This window comes from Phyllopteryx taeniolatus, chromosome 3, assembly GCF_024500385.1.
Source record: "Phyllopteryx taeniolatus isolate TA_2022b chromosome 3, UOR_Ptae_1.2, whole genome shotgun sequence".
NCBI classification, from domain to species: domain Eukaryota; kingdom Metazoa; phylum Chordata; class Actinopteri; order Syngnathiformes; family Syngnathidae; genus Phyllopteryx; species Phyllopteryx taeniolatus.
Genome location: NC_084504.1, coordinates 21,119,988 through 21,135,136, shown reverse-complemented (window position 1 = coordinate 21,135,136; position 15,149 = coordinate 21,119,988). Strand labels below are relative to the sequence as shown.

At 38.5% G+C, this 15,149-nt stretch overlaps 3 protein-coding genes and 1 long non-coding RNA gene across 6 annotated transcripts in view; 2 read left to right on the top strand and 2 right to left on the bottom strand.

Annotated features, from left to right (window-relative positions):
• Positions 1-956, bottom strand: part of LOC133475120 (uncharacterized) — a 9,822-nt gene extending 8,866 nt beyond the window's left edge. The window contains exon 1 of the long non-coding RNA XR_009787723.1: positions 830-956. This is a non-coding gene — a long non-coding RNA (uncharacterized LOC133475120). The remainder of the gene's footprint in view (positions 1-829) is intronic.
• gck (glucokinase (hexokinase 4)) overlaps positions 1-1,098 on the top strand; it is a 22,179-nt gene extending 21,081 nt beyond the window's left edge. Inside the window, exon 11 of the transcript XR_009787721.1 lies at positions 958-1,098. The gene's annotated coding sequence lies outside the window, so the exon portion shown is untranslated. The remainder of the gene's footprint in view (positions 1-957) is intronic.
• Positions 1,094-3,763, top strand: myl7 (myosin, light chain 7, regulatory). Of its 2 annotated transcripts, XM_061767540.1 has the most exons (8): positions 1,094-1,150; positions 1,212-1,313; positions 1,381-1,456; positions 1,861-1,965; positions 2,039-2,117; positions 2,194-2,242; positions 2,326-2,450; positions 3,713-3,763. In XM_061767540.1, the coding sequence occupies exons 1-7, from the start codon at positions 1,148-1,150 to the stop codon at positions 2,428-2,430; spliced, it is 519 nt and encodes a 172-aa protein (XP_061623524.1). In that variant the 5' UTR covers positions 1,094-1,147; the 3' UTR covers positions 2,431-2,450; positions 3,713-3,763. The 2 variants fall into 2 exon arrangements, with proteins under 2 accessions (XP_061623524.1, XP_061623523.1); XM_061767539.1 differs by lacking the exon at positions 3,713-3,763 and having other exon boundaries at positions 2,326-2,493.
• agpat9l (1-acylglycerol-3-phosphate O-acyltransferase 9, like) lies at positions 3,678-15,149 on the bottom strand. 2 transcript variants are annotated; one of them, XM_061767535.1, is made up of 14 exons: positions 14,993-15,149; positions 14,088-14,253; positions 13,660-13,726; positions 10,808-10,956; positions 10,565-10,710; positions 9,899-9,973; positions 9,720-9,809; positions 9,549-9,642; positions 9,274-9,389; positions 9,005-9,060; positions 8,748-8,833; positions 7,979-8,107; positions 7,785-7,864; positions 3,678-6,437 (listed from the first exon to the last, which is right to left on the bottom strand). In XM_061767535.1, exons 2-14 carry the CDS (start codon positions 14,229-14,231, stop codon positions 6,329-6,331), a joined length of 1,341 nt encoding a protein of 446 aa, XP_061623519.1. In that variant the 5' UTR covers positions 14,232-14,253; positions 14,993-15,149; the 3' UTR covers positions 3,678-6,328. The 2 variants fall into 2 exon arrangements, with proteins under 2 accessions (XP_061623519.1, XP_061623520.1); XM_061767536.1 differs by lacking the exon at positions 14,088-14,253 and having other exon boundaries at positions 14,993-15,148.

Below are 15,149 nucleotides of genomic sequence, written 5' to 3'. Positions count from 1 at the left end.
TACAGTATATTATATATGTAATGGCAATGGGGGAGGATACTGAACATATTAAAAGGCCCAAAACTGCAGAGCAGTACTATTCATATTTGACGATTTTTGTGTCAATACTGTCGCGTAAATGCTATGCAGTATGTCGTGATATCACTATAATAGGGTTTATGATCACGATCATCTTTATTTGCCACATGCTGCTTTTCACTATACGTCACTTACATGGATTGAGGAGCAAAGATACATTGTTTATGTAAACGAATAATTTTCAGATCAATGAAGTGAAATGGGAGCAATTCCAGCGGTGCACTGGTGAGTTTATTCAGGACTAGTTATCTAATTCTCCAAATTTCCAAATTTTAACAATGAAATTCCCAAATGAATCGATATTTTGCATATCTACCTCCTTCTTCCACATATCTTGACGGTTTCAAACCATTCCGACTTTGAACTGTTGAGCTCATCCACATAACACATTTCGTAAAATTCTCAAAGGTTCCACAATAAAATTCTCAAATCAAGAAATGGTTTACATATTTACCTCCTCATCTCATATTTCTTGACCGATTCAAAACATATCAAGTTCAAACAGCAGTTCAGCTCATTCTGAACTAGGGCGACTATTTATCGAATTTGCCAAATCCCAAATTTCCACAATAAAATTCTCAAATTAAGAGACATAAACTGTCACATTCTACATTTCCACAGTTTAATCAATTCCACAGGATTTCAATTTAGTGTCAGCGCTAAGCATTCACCCAATTTCAACAGAAATGGCATTCCCTAGTCCTGATATGCTTTGCTTTGTTTGTTGTGGGTTTGTTAATGGCTTACTTACCGTACCAATTGTTGATGGATTTGTCAGCTTTGAAGTCACAATCAGAGCTGAATAAAGTTACCAAGGACTGTCAAACATCAGGGGTCACTCTCTTTGCCCACCCCACTCGGCATATCTCTACTTTCCAGCCCCCGGAGGAATCCTGCGTGGCTGCGTCTCCTCTTATCAGCTCCCCTTGGTGACGCATGGACAGCAGTCATATCCATGTAAGGGTCTGCACTCCCACCACAGGTTATTATAGGAGGTAGGAGATAACATGGGCTGCGTATAAAACCCACATAAGGCCTCGGCCGGGAGTCCGCTCGGGATTACGCAGACATGGTAAGTCATCAATTCAGAAAAAGAGAAGAGGTGACTTTAATGTTAGTTCCTGACGTTGTAGGCAAGTAAGAAAGCGTCCAATAAGAGACAGAGGGGAGCGCAGAAGTCTTGCTCCAATGTCTTCTCCATGTTCGAGCAGTCCCAGATACAAGAATTCAAGGAGGTAAGATGTTTACATATCAATACAATGAATGCATCATCACAAAGGGGTTTTTCTGTTTTCTGGATAGGCTTTTGGCTGCATTGACCAGGACAGAGATGGCGTTATTAAGAAACAAGACCTGAAGGAGACCTATGCACAACTGGGTAGGCTTTTCTGCTCTAGTCCAGTCGGTGGTTCTCAAACTCTGTACACCCAAAAAAATTCATTAAATAAAATCTCCAAGCACCACCGTCAACAACCAAGTGTTCATCAAAAACGAGACAGAGGTTTTATTCCTAAAGAAGTATATTTCATATTATTGTAATAAATATTGCATAAATAAGGGATTTTTTCCCCCCGTCATGATGACGACTGATAATCTCGAATCTCTTGCTCGAAGCCGAGTGGACCGCGCTCAGGAAGCTAATGAATGGGAATAAAGAAATGACCTAGTATGATGCCCCCTTGACATTTTTGCCCGCCCCCTCGAGTAACCATGCCTAGAACCGGCCCCATTAATTGCTTCCTCCAAATCTTTTCTCAATCAACGTGTTTGTATGTGTGTCAGGAAAGCTCAACGCGAAGGAAGAAGAGCTAGATGAGATGTTGAACGAGGGCAAAGGACCTATCAACTTCACTGTCTTCTTGTCTCTCTTTGGCGAGAAACTCAACGGTGAGAACTGATCTCGACAAGTAGATCCGCTTGCACGATTCCAGTCGGGGATTTTGTCGTGTTTCGTCCGCAGGCACCGATCCAGAAGACACCATCCTCGCTGCCTTTAAGCTTTTCGATCCCAATGCGACAGGCTTCGTCAACAAGGAGGAGTAGGTCCTGACAGTGAAAGAACTCTTCACGTTTACTTTCAACACAAGTTCAATCGTTCTCTACCCTCTGCTCCAGATTTAGACGATTATTGCTGAACCAGGCGGATAAATTCACGCCCGAGGAGGTCGGCTCACAATCTTTAAACATTTCAAATATCTATTCCCACGGCGACCCCTGAGTCGTGTTCTCTCTGGCTTTACTTTAAAGGTGGATCAGGCCTTTGCGCTCGCTCCCATCGACCCGACAGGAAACATCGACTACAAGTCCCTCTGCTACATCATCACACACGGAGACGAGAAGGAAGAGTCCTGAACGAGGCTCACTGTTTGGAAGTAACGTGTGAAATAACTGAAATAAATACTCTTATGTACTGTCCATACCTGTTCACAAGAGCGGTAACTCACTCTTGTTTTCGATCAAGAATTCAAAGAACTTTATTTTCATATCAGCACATATTTATACATATATTTGCACATGAGATGTTACGAAATTTAGTACCAGATTTAGCCCAATACGTCCCAAAAAGACACCCATCCGTGGCATAAAATTGAATTGAAAAAATGAACAAGAATTGTGACGTTATAGTGCAAATATAGAGATCTAAATAAAAATAATATACATATGCAGTACTTAAACACAATACTCAATGATGAACCACAAAAAAACTATGGATGTAAATTTTCAAGTTGAGAAAATTTCCCTTGGAATGAAGAGGAGTTTATGAGAATTATTATTATTGAGAAGGTTTTTTCAAAAAAATATTTTAAATATATTAAGTATACTAAGTAAATATACATACAGGGAAGTACAATTAAAAAACAATTGGAAAAAAAGAAAGAAAAATAAGAAATTCTTCAATTGCAATTTAGGATATTGAGTTCAATGATTCATTTATAATCACCTTTTTTACCCAATAGGAAGTAGAATCTAGATATGTTTAAATAAGTGTAAAGTCTGTGTAGATTTTGCTGAAATAATATTTAAAAATTTATGTCGACACTTTTAGCAATTTTGTTCAATTTCTATCACATTGTTAGTAGGGAAAATAGATGCAAGCAGGTTGAAAAGATAATATTTTGTTGTACTGTTTTTTAAAACTTTTATAAATAGGATGTTTTACATAAAGTAAGTAGGAATAATATAAAAATAAAATGATAAAACATGTTTTGTCAAGCCTGTGTAGACGTTGGTTTACTTTGTTTTTTTTTAGAATCATGTTGATGTTTATCAGGAAAAAACATTTTTTTTAATAAAATAAAAGAATAAGGTGTATATATAAAGGTAAGTTAAAAATTGTATTTTGTCTCAGTGTTTTCAAATATTTATTTTCTAATAAAAGTTTATATAATTTTGATAAAACTTGTAGGAAAAAACTACAAATCCTATAAAAAATACATTATATAATTTTTTATCAGTTTTATTACAAACCGTAGTAAGTAGGAACAGTACAAGTCGGCAAATAAAAAAACCTATGTTTCTTTTTTCTTTTTTTAAATCTATTCACTGACACAGTGCTTCCATCACTGTTGGAGATTTTGGTCACCATGACAACACAAATATTTGGTCCATCCTCATTTTTATTCTGTGTGTCAAGGTTGTCCTTAAAGTCACCCCAATTCCAGCGCCAGCCCTTTTTACAATGGATACAATGGCTGTTGGCATGGATACAACAACAAACCCCTCACATAAACTCAAAGCATCTACTATGCATTGCCCGCTCAACCCCCCAAAAAGAAGACATTAGACGTTCTGCACAACAAGATGGACTGCTGGGTCGCATCCAAATGAGCGCAAGTTCAATTCCCTTCTCGTCAGCGTGTGGGTCCTGCAGGTCGAGATGCCGATCGCATCTGGAGCGTCGGGCCGAGTGAACGTGGAGTCACCGGATGGACTGAAGGTGGCGGACAAATTCGATCAGAGGAACTGCGACTCGTATCTGCAACGGTGGGAAGGTTACTGTCAACTTGCATTGGTAGAGCAATGTTAGCCGTGAAACGTTAACTGTAAAATTGACATGAAACAAAATAGAATTAAACATTGTTCATTTAAACACTAAACTGTTCAACCAAATTAAATAATTTCCTCCAATGAAAGTCTGTTAGCGTAATGCTAACATATAATGTGAAATGTCATAGAATGGTTGACAAAAACAGAACTTTTTAACACACATGGAGCAACAATACAAACAAATAAAGCAGACAACCCTACTTAACAGGCATTCGCTCTGCTCTGTGGAAACAATGACAATTACTGGCATCCAGTTGGGGCCCTTCTCAGCCCCTTCTTCTTGCTCCTAATCATGCTGCATCTCTTCCAATAGACCAGCATGTTGCAGCACAATGTGGTACTACACTAAAGTGTACAACTCTAAACGTGTACTTGTATACTGTAACAACCCTGGCGGGAGGGGGAACATTGAATCGTGATATTTTTTATTTTATGTGCAATACATTTTAATTGAATCGTTATACCGTTTTTTTATTTTCCTATATTTAAGCACAATGTTAATGTTCAAACTGTGCATGTTTTACAGTGGCTTGCAAAAATATTAAATATACTCTTTAGGAAGAAAACCTCTGTCTCGTTTTTGATAAACACATGAGCCTACTGCGTTACTGTATTTTAATGTTGGTCATGGTGGCACTTGAAGAGATTCTGTATTTTTTTAAGGTGGTACTTGGCGTCTGTTTGTCTTTGTGCACTACTGTGTAGTAACGGTATGGAGTATTTGTTATACATTACAATGATGGGAGAAAATGTGTCATTAAATTATAGATGCGTTTGTAAATTTCTACGATTCCAATTTTTGTTACATTTAAAAAATAGCCACAAAAGCTCAGATTTTTTTTTACATATCACTTCCTCCTCCTAAAGCAGACACTTGCGATTTGCTCTTTAGTCATTTGCCGTAGTCTCAAACGTAACATCTTTTTTCCAAATATGACCGCATAGCGCCACTTTGTGGTCACTCATTTAATGCACGTTTTTAGAGGAGGCGTCCAAGGGTCCTGTCGATTACATTCGAGTGTAATTAGTTACAGGCATAGGATACAGCTCAACAGAACGCAATAGAAAATGAATGGATTGATCACGTTCCTTTCCTCACGGTCAGTGAACACAACGCAGCTTCTCAATGAACACTTTGGAGTCTCATTGTTATTATTTTTGTTGTCATATTCCAGATATCTGGAACAGAGGAAGAAAAACAAAAGTAACTTAACAGAGGTAAAAGACACAAAGTAAAAGCTTTGATTTTTTTTTGTTTTTTTTTAAACAATACTCAAACTCAAGTTGTCTCTTTATGTTTCAGGATACTGAAGGCAGCACAGATCATTCAAGTAAGTGCTCAAACGTCCCAATCAATAACATTCATGCTCACCATAAACCAACATACTAAAACGTCTTCATTTGTTTTTCAGGCAATGATAGTGAAAAACCACTCAAGGTGGCAGACAGCAAGGAGCAAATATGCAGCAAAGCATCCATTGCACAGCCAACCAAAAAGTCTCACTTGTGTGTTGTACTTTAAACGCCTCACAACTTGTGCTGATCTTTTATTGTCATGTGTTATTTAAGTGCTATATTATTTCTTTCAGCTGTTTATGAGACCATGTGTAATGTAAAAATAAAGAAGCTGGTTAGAACTGGAGTGTCATTCAGTTTCCTTATGCTACATATAATGTCAAATATATCTATTGGGCTTGCCCTCATTAAGGTCACGGGCAAGTTAGCTGGAGTCTATCCCAGTAAGTGAGAGGCGGGCTACACCCTGGACTGGTCACCTGTCAATGTCAGTGCATATGTAGATGACAGAAAACATTCACAGTCACATCTATGGATGATTTAGAACCTAACATGCATGATTTGTTGCCACATTTATGTTATATGTCAGCTAATTACAGCATGGCGACAACATCTGTAAGCTTTATTTTAAAAAAAAAAAAACAACAAGCAACACATGAACGCCATCATGCATCACGTGTTTGTATCCAACTCTGTTCTCGATCCATTACATTCAACATCATGACAATCTAGATATAAGAAATAGCAGCAGGCATCCATTTCCTCATCAAGTTCACTATTGCACTGTGTGTGTGTGTGTGTGTGTGTGTGTGTGTGTGTGTGTGTGCGTGTGTGTGAGGGCAGGTGTCCATCCAGGTCACGAGGAAATGAGTTTCAAGTAAAGGTGTCTCGTCCCATCGTCGGCTCCTCAGTCGCTGTTGCTGCTGCTGTCGTCTCCCACCACCATGTGGCTGTATTGCTTCTGCTGCTGCTCCTTGAATGACTCCTTCACCTTCGCTCGCTTCAGGCCTCCATCCCTGCGAATGTTTTTACAATCCATTATTCTGCCGATTATCCCATCGACTACTCGGATAAAAACTCATTTTGCATTACACTGGAAGCTCGATAGAACAGACTAACAGGGGCGGGGTTTCGTCTGACATAGCCGATGGTCCTTTACATTGAAGCACTTTTTTTGGAAGTCATATGCCCCCATATTACTGTACAGTACAACATTTGTTTTGTAGTTTTTTTTCATGACCTAAAACACCCAGTACAGCTTGAAAATGTTTGAAAGTTACACATTTTATCCAAACTTACCACGCGGGTATGCTTGGTCATCGTGACATTGTTGACATACAGTACTCATCATCGGCGAGACGCTTTCAAAAGCCGCGTGGAATTAGTGAAAGAGAAGAAAGTAAGGAATTTTGTTTTTGTGAAAGTTTGTGCATTATGACTAATTCATTGTGTCTCCTTTCGTCGTACATGCATTGACCACTGTAGGTCAGTATAAAAGAGCCGTGTGGAATTAATGTGCTTCCTACTTCCAAATCTGTTGCCAAAGGCAAACGGCTTGACCAAAAAAAAAAAAAAACTTACTTTACCAAAAATAGGATGTTCCAGACTCCAAAGACTTATGTTTCGTACTCCTCAGAGTTAACGCCGCAGATCATTCCGCTCTCTCTCTGCGCTATGTACAATAGACTAACATACAGTATAACCATCATCACATCGCCGCCACATCAATGGCCCACATTCAACATGGCCACCACGTAGGCATGGGAGGATCTCGTATTATTGTATATCTGTGACCCGGAACTACCTCAGTCCTGTTCTCTGCGTGCAACGCGCCACAGCGCCAGTAAACAACAACGGCCAATTCGGGAACTAACAGAACAACAGTCAACAGCATTTGACCTGATGGTCCATTTGATCCGATATCTGAAATATAATTTTATCGAGGTTCCACTGTATAACAAAATGTAATCATGGGGAACAAGTCTTGTTTTTGTTCATTGGTTTTTGCAGATTCATCGATTTGTCTTTTTTTTTTTGGAACCTATCCTCTGTTATTTGCTGAAATTTGCATATTTGTGGTTTGACAAATCAACATCCTGAATCTTGAATACCCTCTTGAAAAAAAATAACAGGTGCTACCACTAGGTGGCTGTAATTACCTTTGTTATAGCCGTGGTCCCAGTAAATGGTACATTTTCAATTTGACAGAGAGGTAACCCAATCAAATGACAACGCCATGTCAAGGGCCACCCTCAAATTAAGTACAAATAAAGGCCTCCCCTCAGATAAATGCATTTCAATGAAAAACGACACTCTCTGCAACTGATTAAAACCACTCCAAATGAACAAAAGTCATATTTTACCATTGCAGGTCCACTAGTCCTCCCTGGTGAGCGATGGCTGACTTGACTCTGTTGGCGAACTGGACGGCATCTTCCCCCTCCTGCATGACAGTTTGAACTCTACGTCTCAGTCTAATGTCACGTGTGTGTATGTGAGTCTGTGTAAATTAGGAGAGAGGCAACAGGTGGAACGCGCACCGACGTGTTGCACAGACCTGTTGATGCATGGCAGGTAGATACCAGACATTGCAGACGAGAGCCCAGCTGGTCATCATCCTCAGCAGGTAGCTCACCATGCTGTACTTGGAACTGTTCCAGAAGGCGTCGCCAAACTTGGGATCGTACTGGGGAAAACAAATGCAATAAAATAAATATTTGAAAAAATACATTTAAAAAACCTATAGAAAATAAATCAATAAGATAATTACATATCAAAATTACAACAGATCAAAATTTAAGAAAACAACTGTGGAAATATGAAAAAATCAATTATATGTAGAAATACTTTTTATACAAGTAATTATGTACAGAGAAATATAAAAATACAACATAAAATAAAAACAAAATGAAGAAACATGGAATTTTATGTAAAAATATAATATAATTGTACAGTATAAAAAAATAACAAAAATGAAAAATACAATTTAATACACAAAGAAATACAAAATAAAAAAAATCTATCAACTATGTATAGAAAAGTATTTACATGGAAATATGTAAAAATGTCATTACTGTATACATCGAAATATATACAAATGAAACAAAAGAATTAAATGTGGCGATGACCCTAATAGGAAATAAAACAATTAAATATGCATACAAATTTATTATAATTAAGATTACAAACATTTTATTATATATATAGAAATATATATATATAATAAAAATGCAATTAAATGTATAACATGTAAGTATATATAGAAATATATAAAACATTTTTTTTTAATGACCTAAAACAGAAGGAAAAACAAGTGACTGAAGTACCTTTATGGCAACGGGGTAAATTGTCGCTCCTATTTCAAAACTCCCCTTCTTAAACATCATGACCGACGTGTTGTTGACGCAGGTTCCTATGGTCACCAAACAGCAACAACATCAATAAAAATTAGAGACGGTCAAGCATATGCGCATGTGTGTGTGGTCCAAAACAACATAATATAGCAGCCGTTATCATTCAGAGACGAAATAACAACATTCACTGATAGCACTACGAAAAACATCACACTGATGTTTAAACTTACCCTCTGGAAATATCAATATGGGGAGTTTCGTCTTGTCATTCACGTGATCCTTCAACCTGAAGGTGATGCAAAAAGGTCATGGAAACAATTGCTAGTTTAAATACAACTCTGGAAAAAAATTAAGAGACCAAAACCCCCTTTTTTTTTTTCTTTTTTTTATCTGCATGGAGTGTGTAATTAGGTCAAGAAGCATACAATCAAATCAGTTTATTCTTAGACAAAAACGATGACAAAAGCATGGCTGGTTAACTCTAGGGTGTGGAACTGACCTCTTGGTCACCAGATGGCGATCTTTCATCTCCGCTCGCTCAAACCACACGTGGGGACAGGATCGTACCATGGCCCGTTGGACCACCCCCATCAGACCTCCGTGCACCTGCCCCACCTGACACGCATTTAAAGTTTTAAAATGGATTGAGGGTGAACGTCTTGGCCAAAGTCAGCTGGGATAAGCTCCAGCTCACCAGCAACGCTAACGAGGGGGACGGGGGGGGGGGTTGGGGAAACAACTAGAAAACTAATGGATGGGTGTTCCTCTTCCTACCATGGCATAGCAGGCATCATTGCAGAGTATCACGATGTCAATGGGGGTGGTGTGATTGGCCACACAAATGCCTCCTTTTCGGGGTATATTTTCCCTGATGTGCCAAGAGGAACGCATGTAAGGATAAATCGAACACCTCGATTTGCATCATTTTGTCTTCGTTTCGCTTGCCTGTTGTGATAGCGGATGGCGGCGGAGAGGCCTCGGGCGCAGATCCTGTAGCACATGACGTGGACCCACTCGCTGAGCCAGAACTTCATCCTGACGACAAATACGCAGCGTGGCCTTGAAAACTGGAACGGTCAACATGAAAAGTCGATCGGATTGTTTCCAGTGTGGTTGGCGGCTACCTCCAGTTGGGGAGCAGCCCCACGGCAGATGTCCCGATGACCAGCCAGGTGAGGCCAATGCAGGCCAGAGTGATCCTGAGGAGTGAACACAACACATGACACTTTTGGGAAAAAATCTGCCCAGTGCCAAATTCCGATTTAATGCCAATTAATCTATATCTTAAATCCATTTTTTCAAAGTCCACAAGTCAGTGATTAAACATTACATTGTGTTGAGTTGGCCGAGGTTGACTCTTTCCCTCACTGGCATTACAGTTAGAGGTCTCACAATCAATATGAGTCTTAAATACATGGCCCACCCTAAAGACAGGCGTCATACAATAAAGTCTGTGATTATTGATTACATTTTTTTTTTTCATAACTTAACTAACAATAGAAATCAATAATGAATAAAAAAAATCAGGAGGTGGTTCTGTCTGACTGAACTCAATGTTGCCAACTTTGTGGCTACATTTGTAGCCGCAAATTTTTTCCCCCCACCCAAAAAAAAAGCGATGAGTAAGTTTTTCTTGGTAATTTTTTGCATTGTTATTCCACTACTATTTCACAACTATTTCCTATAGGAAAACTGTTTCAAACTCCAAAGAGAAGTTTTAATCCCAAGAGACACTAAAAGCAACAACAATAACAAAATCAGCATCTGTGTGTGTGTGTGTGTGTGCGTACCTGAGAGGTGCGAGAATGCAGTATCTGATGAAAATGCCAAGACCATAGACCAGAGTCAGCCTCAGACTGATGTACTGGAAGTCATTATTAGTGCGGGTCAGAAGGTTCCAAGAGACCAGCTCCTCTGAAGTGAACCGCTGCGTCACCTTCATTCAAAAATGGAATTAAAAATGTGATTAGAAGTGCTTCTGATATAGAATGATGATGTAAATGAGTGATGTGAAATACAGTAAGGCGTCGCACCTCATCCTCTACAATGCTCTCAATTCCTCTGCGGGTGAAATAGAAACAGTCGCTCAGCGTAAAATCGCCGCCCTCCGGAGGTTTGGGGCGACTTCGTCTTAGTTCCTCTAACTCTTTCTCCATGGAACCATCTTCCCTCTGGATTAGAGCTGACACACACACACACACACACATACACACAGTACTGAAAATGCCATAAATACATATGCAGAAAGCACAGAATCAAGCAGCATTTAAATGAAACTAAATCAAACTAAACTAACATAACATGGGGCGGCCTACTAACGGGATTGTCCACTTAATCAAAAGAGCTGATGTGGTTTCAACTGATAGCACAGAGGGCAAAATCCAAGATTACAGATAAGAGCATGTACAGTATTCAAATATCCAATCACAGTCGCACAAATGTACAATTACTGGCTTCTTCCTGCCCGTTTAAGCACACATGCTTTTTATATTGACTCAATCTTGGATTAGGTAATGACAAATGTAACAGTGACACACTTTGCAAAGGCCACTGGATGTTGACGTAACTTGTAGCTTTCTTTATAGCAGGGGTGGGGAACCTACGTCATGTGGGCCACGTACGGCCCTGCCACGCAATTCTAAAACACATTTTTTTAAAACCTCAGAAGACCTGTTAGAAAAAGCGAGAAAATAACAAAATAAATACGAATGCTCACAGTTTACAGGTACATCTCAAATTAGAATACGGTTCATTTATATCAGTGCTTATTATATAGATTGATTAAACACAGGAAAAAAGCTTTCAGAAGGCCAATTCCTGCCCAATTTCTATGTTAACAATCATTTACACTGTTTGTTATGTATTATTAACATTTCTTGAGATGCTGAATTTTGGGTTTTCATTTGATTTAAAGTATAATAATCAAATGCATATAAATGTTTTTATAATCGCGAAATATTTCACTGTGTATAGTGAACCTATTAATTAGTCTCACTCGGAACTACTGAAATAAAATAAGCTTTCAACGCTTTTCTAATTGATTGAGATTCACCTGTATTATAATCCATTTTTTAAATTTAGAATTTACTTTATTTTAAAATACACAACTTTAGTCTAAAAAATATGCCTTTATTCTCTTAATAATACGACTTTAATCTAAAAAAGCTACAATTTTGTTATAAAAAATATACAACTTTTTATCGAGAAAGTATACTACTTTTTCTTGAAAATAAGTGGCTCTTATCCATTATTCCAGTAAATTACAACTTCAGTCTTGACAATGTGCCTAAGTATCTCAAAATTATTCAAATTTGTATTATTACGACTTTAATCTTGACTATGTATAACTATCAGAAACATAACTTTTTCTGAAAAATATAGGTTACAACTTTTTATCTTGTAAATGTATATTTACTTGAAAAAAATACATATTTTTATCTCATAAATAAGACATTCTATCTCGTAAAAATTCCGACTTTAGTTTTGAAAATATACCACTTTTGATCTCTAAATAAACTTCTTTATTTCATAAAATAAATGAGTTTAGTCGCAAAAAAAACGTATTAAAAATGATACTTTATCCCAAAAAATGTGAAAATATACAAGTTTTAATCTCAAGTCTATTTTGCTATCGCATCAAATTGCGACCAATTTTTATCTAAAAAATAAACTGCTTTTTACTTGTAAAATAGGCTGCTTTTTTTTTTTTAATAAAACTTTTTTCTTGAAAATATAGAACTTCCCATCATGAAAATATGACTTCAATCTCTAAACAACATGTTTATCTAAAACATAGAGCTTTTTTTTTTTTATCTCAAAAACAACCTTTTTCTCCTAAATATGCATCTTCGTTTTCTCTCGCAAGATTACACCTTTAATTATCTTGGTGTAAACTTTGTTTTCTTTTCAGCGTGGCCCAAATACTCATTCATGCCGGATGACTTGGAACGACCCCCGATTGGAAAACGGTTCCCCCGCCCGTGCTGCAAAGGGTCTACCACACAACACGTGATAACTTGACCCCGTGGCCTGTCATGAACGCACACAGTGAACTGTGTTAATCGCGTGCAAAGACAGTCGCCTTCATTGCTACATCTGGCTTTTTGTGGTCTTTCATTGCAGCATGCTTGACTTGAACTAGATGAGGAAATGACACGTTGCAGCATGTCTGTCGCTGAGGCTCCATCTTTCATAATATCTATTTATCTTGGATATAAAAAGTCTACACACCCCTGATCATATACTAGTATTTGTGATAGGAAAAAATGAGAGCAAAATCTGTTTAAAACTTTTTCCACCATTAAGATGATCTTTTAAATGTCATCCCTTCATTTCGAGAGGGTTAAGTAAAAATGCACAACTGTGCAAAGCACATTTTTTCTTCAGCTGTAACTGGGGTTTTAGTCAAAGTGGACATAATTACAAACAGTTCCAAATAGCGGTTCCAAAAACCGTCAGGCTTCTGGTAAAAAGCAAAAAAAATGTCAGGAAAAGCCTGCGAGAACATCGGACCTTTATTTGGGATTATTCAGAGGCACTTTAAGTGGTGGCCTGTGTGTGCCGACTCCCATTTACAGTAACATTAGTTTGAATGTGATTGGTTAATTCTGAACACAGCCACATCCCAGTTATACATTAAGAGGGTGTGCACATTTGTGCAACCACAAGTTGTATATTTTAACTTCCCCTCTCCAAAGGATTTTGTTTAATTTTATTTTTAATTGAGTTGTACAGGTGAGAGGTCACATTAATGGTGGAGAAAATTTTCAAATGATCTATTCTGGTCAATTTTATTATTTTATTTTTTTTTACATCACAAAAACCTGGCATTTGAACAGGGGTGTGTACACTTTTTATTTCCACTGTGCCCATCCATTGTACTTACCACTGGATGCAGATGCTTTTAGTGCATGTTCTTCCCTGCTTGCCTTCTGTAACTTTAGTGTGGCCCACTAATAGAAGAAAAAAAAAAAATCATTATTACTCCATCCATCCATTAGCGCTCGCTGTCATTAGCGTCGCATGTGAGCTGGAGCCTATCCCAGCTGACTTTTGAGCGAGAGGTGGGTTACACTGACCGCCAGTCAATCACAGGGCACACGTGGCCCACCATGCACACTCACATTCACACCTATGAGCAACTTACAATCGTCAGTTAACCTAGCATGTGACCCCCGCAAGCACACGCAAACTCCACAAAGGAAGACTCGAGCCTCGATTCCAACCCAGAACCGTAAATCACGTGCTAACCACTACACTGTGCTGCTTTTGCTTGAACGTCTTATCATGCATGTAAAATGTGAAGTAGTGTACCTCCAGTGTTTTGACCAGGATGTCCATGTAGGTCTCAGAGATGCCCAGTGAGAAGCCAAACATGGCAGGGATCATGATGAGGCCGACTATGACGCCCAGCCATATCCTCCCAGCCCAAACCACCACAGCCCAGAAGTCCTCCATCTCCACTTTTTCTTTTTACAGCCTGTCAGAAGCAGAGTCGGACTTCACGTCAGTGATTCCCAGACACTGTGCCACGGGAAATTATCCAATTTCACTTCATTGGACTGAAAATCAGATATATTCACGGCAAATAATGGATCATTTTTCATCTATCTATGCCAGCGGTGTATAGTGACATCCAGAACAATGAAACGCTCTTCCACTAGATCCCAGCAGGTACAATTCATCTCTGTGTCCACCTGTTGCCATTCATACCACAGAATAACAGCTTTGTGTTCAACTAAACAGGCCCACATTTCACACCGAGTAAGTACAGCTGTGAGTAAATTGAGACGACAGCGGGGGTGACAAGTAACAAAAATACAAAACAAAATTGTTACTGTTTGGTCAGTACAGACCAGCGATTGTCAAAGTGTGGTCCGAGTGCCGCTAGTGCTATCTTAAAGAATTACCACATTAAATACAAATGAAATGTGCAATATGTAAAACTTGAAACACAATCATACATATTAGAGTTTGAGAACCACTGGTATAAAACACATTTTTGTTCGGCGTTTTTGTGTGTGTGTGTGCGTTTTTTTTTCTATAAAATTCGGTTAACACGGCACTTTGTAACCACTTCGTATACACGCACTGTATACATTGTGCCACTCGAGACAGCTACAAGAGCAGCCGCGCGGTCACGTTATAAACCCACAAAAAAACGCTAAACTTTCACCAAACAGGTCGTCAACACGTTGCACGGTCAATGGGTTTCCTACCTCGGGTTGTCCTTTGCAGTGAAAAGCGTCATTATTACTACTATTATTTTTTGAATTTTATTTTGTATTTTTTGAAGAAACGGCAACTTGACTTGGCGTTGTCGTCCCACTCAAGACAAGAAGCGAACTCGCCACGCCCATTTCACCAACTAGTGGA

Coding starts and splice junctions, on each gene's coding strand:
- myl7 (XM_061767540.1), top strand. Junction 1,457..1,860: donor GGAGACCTATGCACAACTGG/GTAGGCTTTTCT, acceptor TATGTGTGTCAG/GAAAGCTCAACGCGAAGGAA. Junction 1,966..2,038: donor CTTTGGCGAGAAACTCAACG/GTGAGAACTGAT, acceptor TTTCGTCCGCAG/GCACCGATCCAGAAGACACC.
- agpat9l (XM_061767535.1), bottom strand. CDS start 14,231: ATGGAGGACTTCTGGGCTGTGGTGGTTTGGGCTGGGAGGATATGGCTG. Junction 9,643..9,719: donor GCCATCCGCTATCACAACAG/GCAAGCGAAACG, acceptor TTGGCACATCAG/GGAAAATATACCCCGAAAAG. Junction 7,865..7,978: donor TACCTGCCATGCATCAACAG/GTCTGTGCAACA, acceptor ACTGTCATGCAG/GAGGGGGAAGATGCCGTCCA.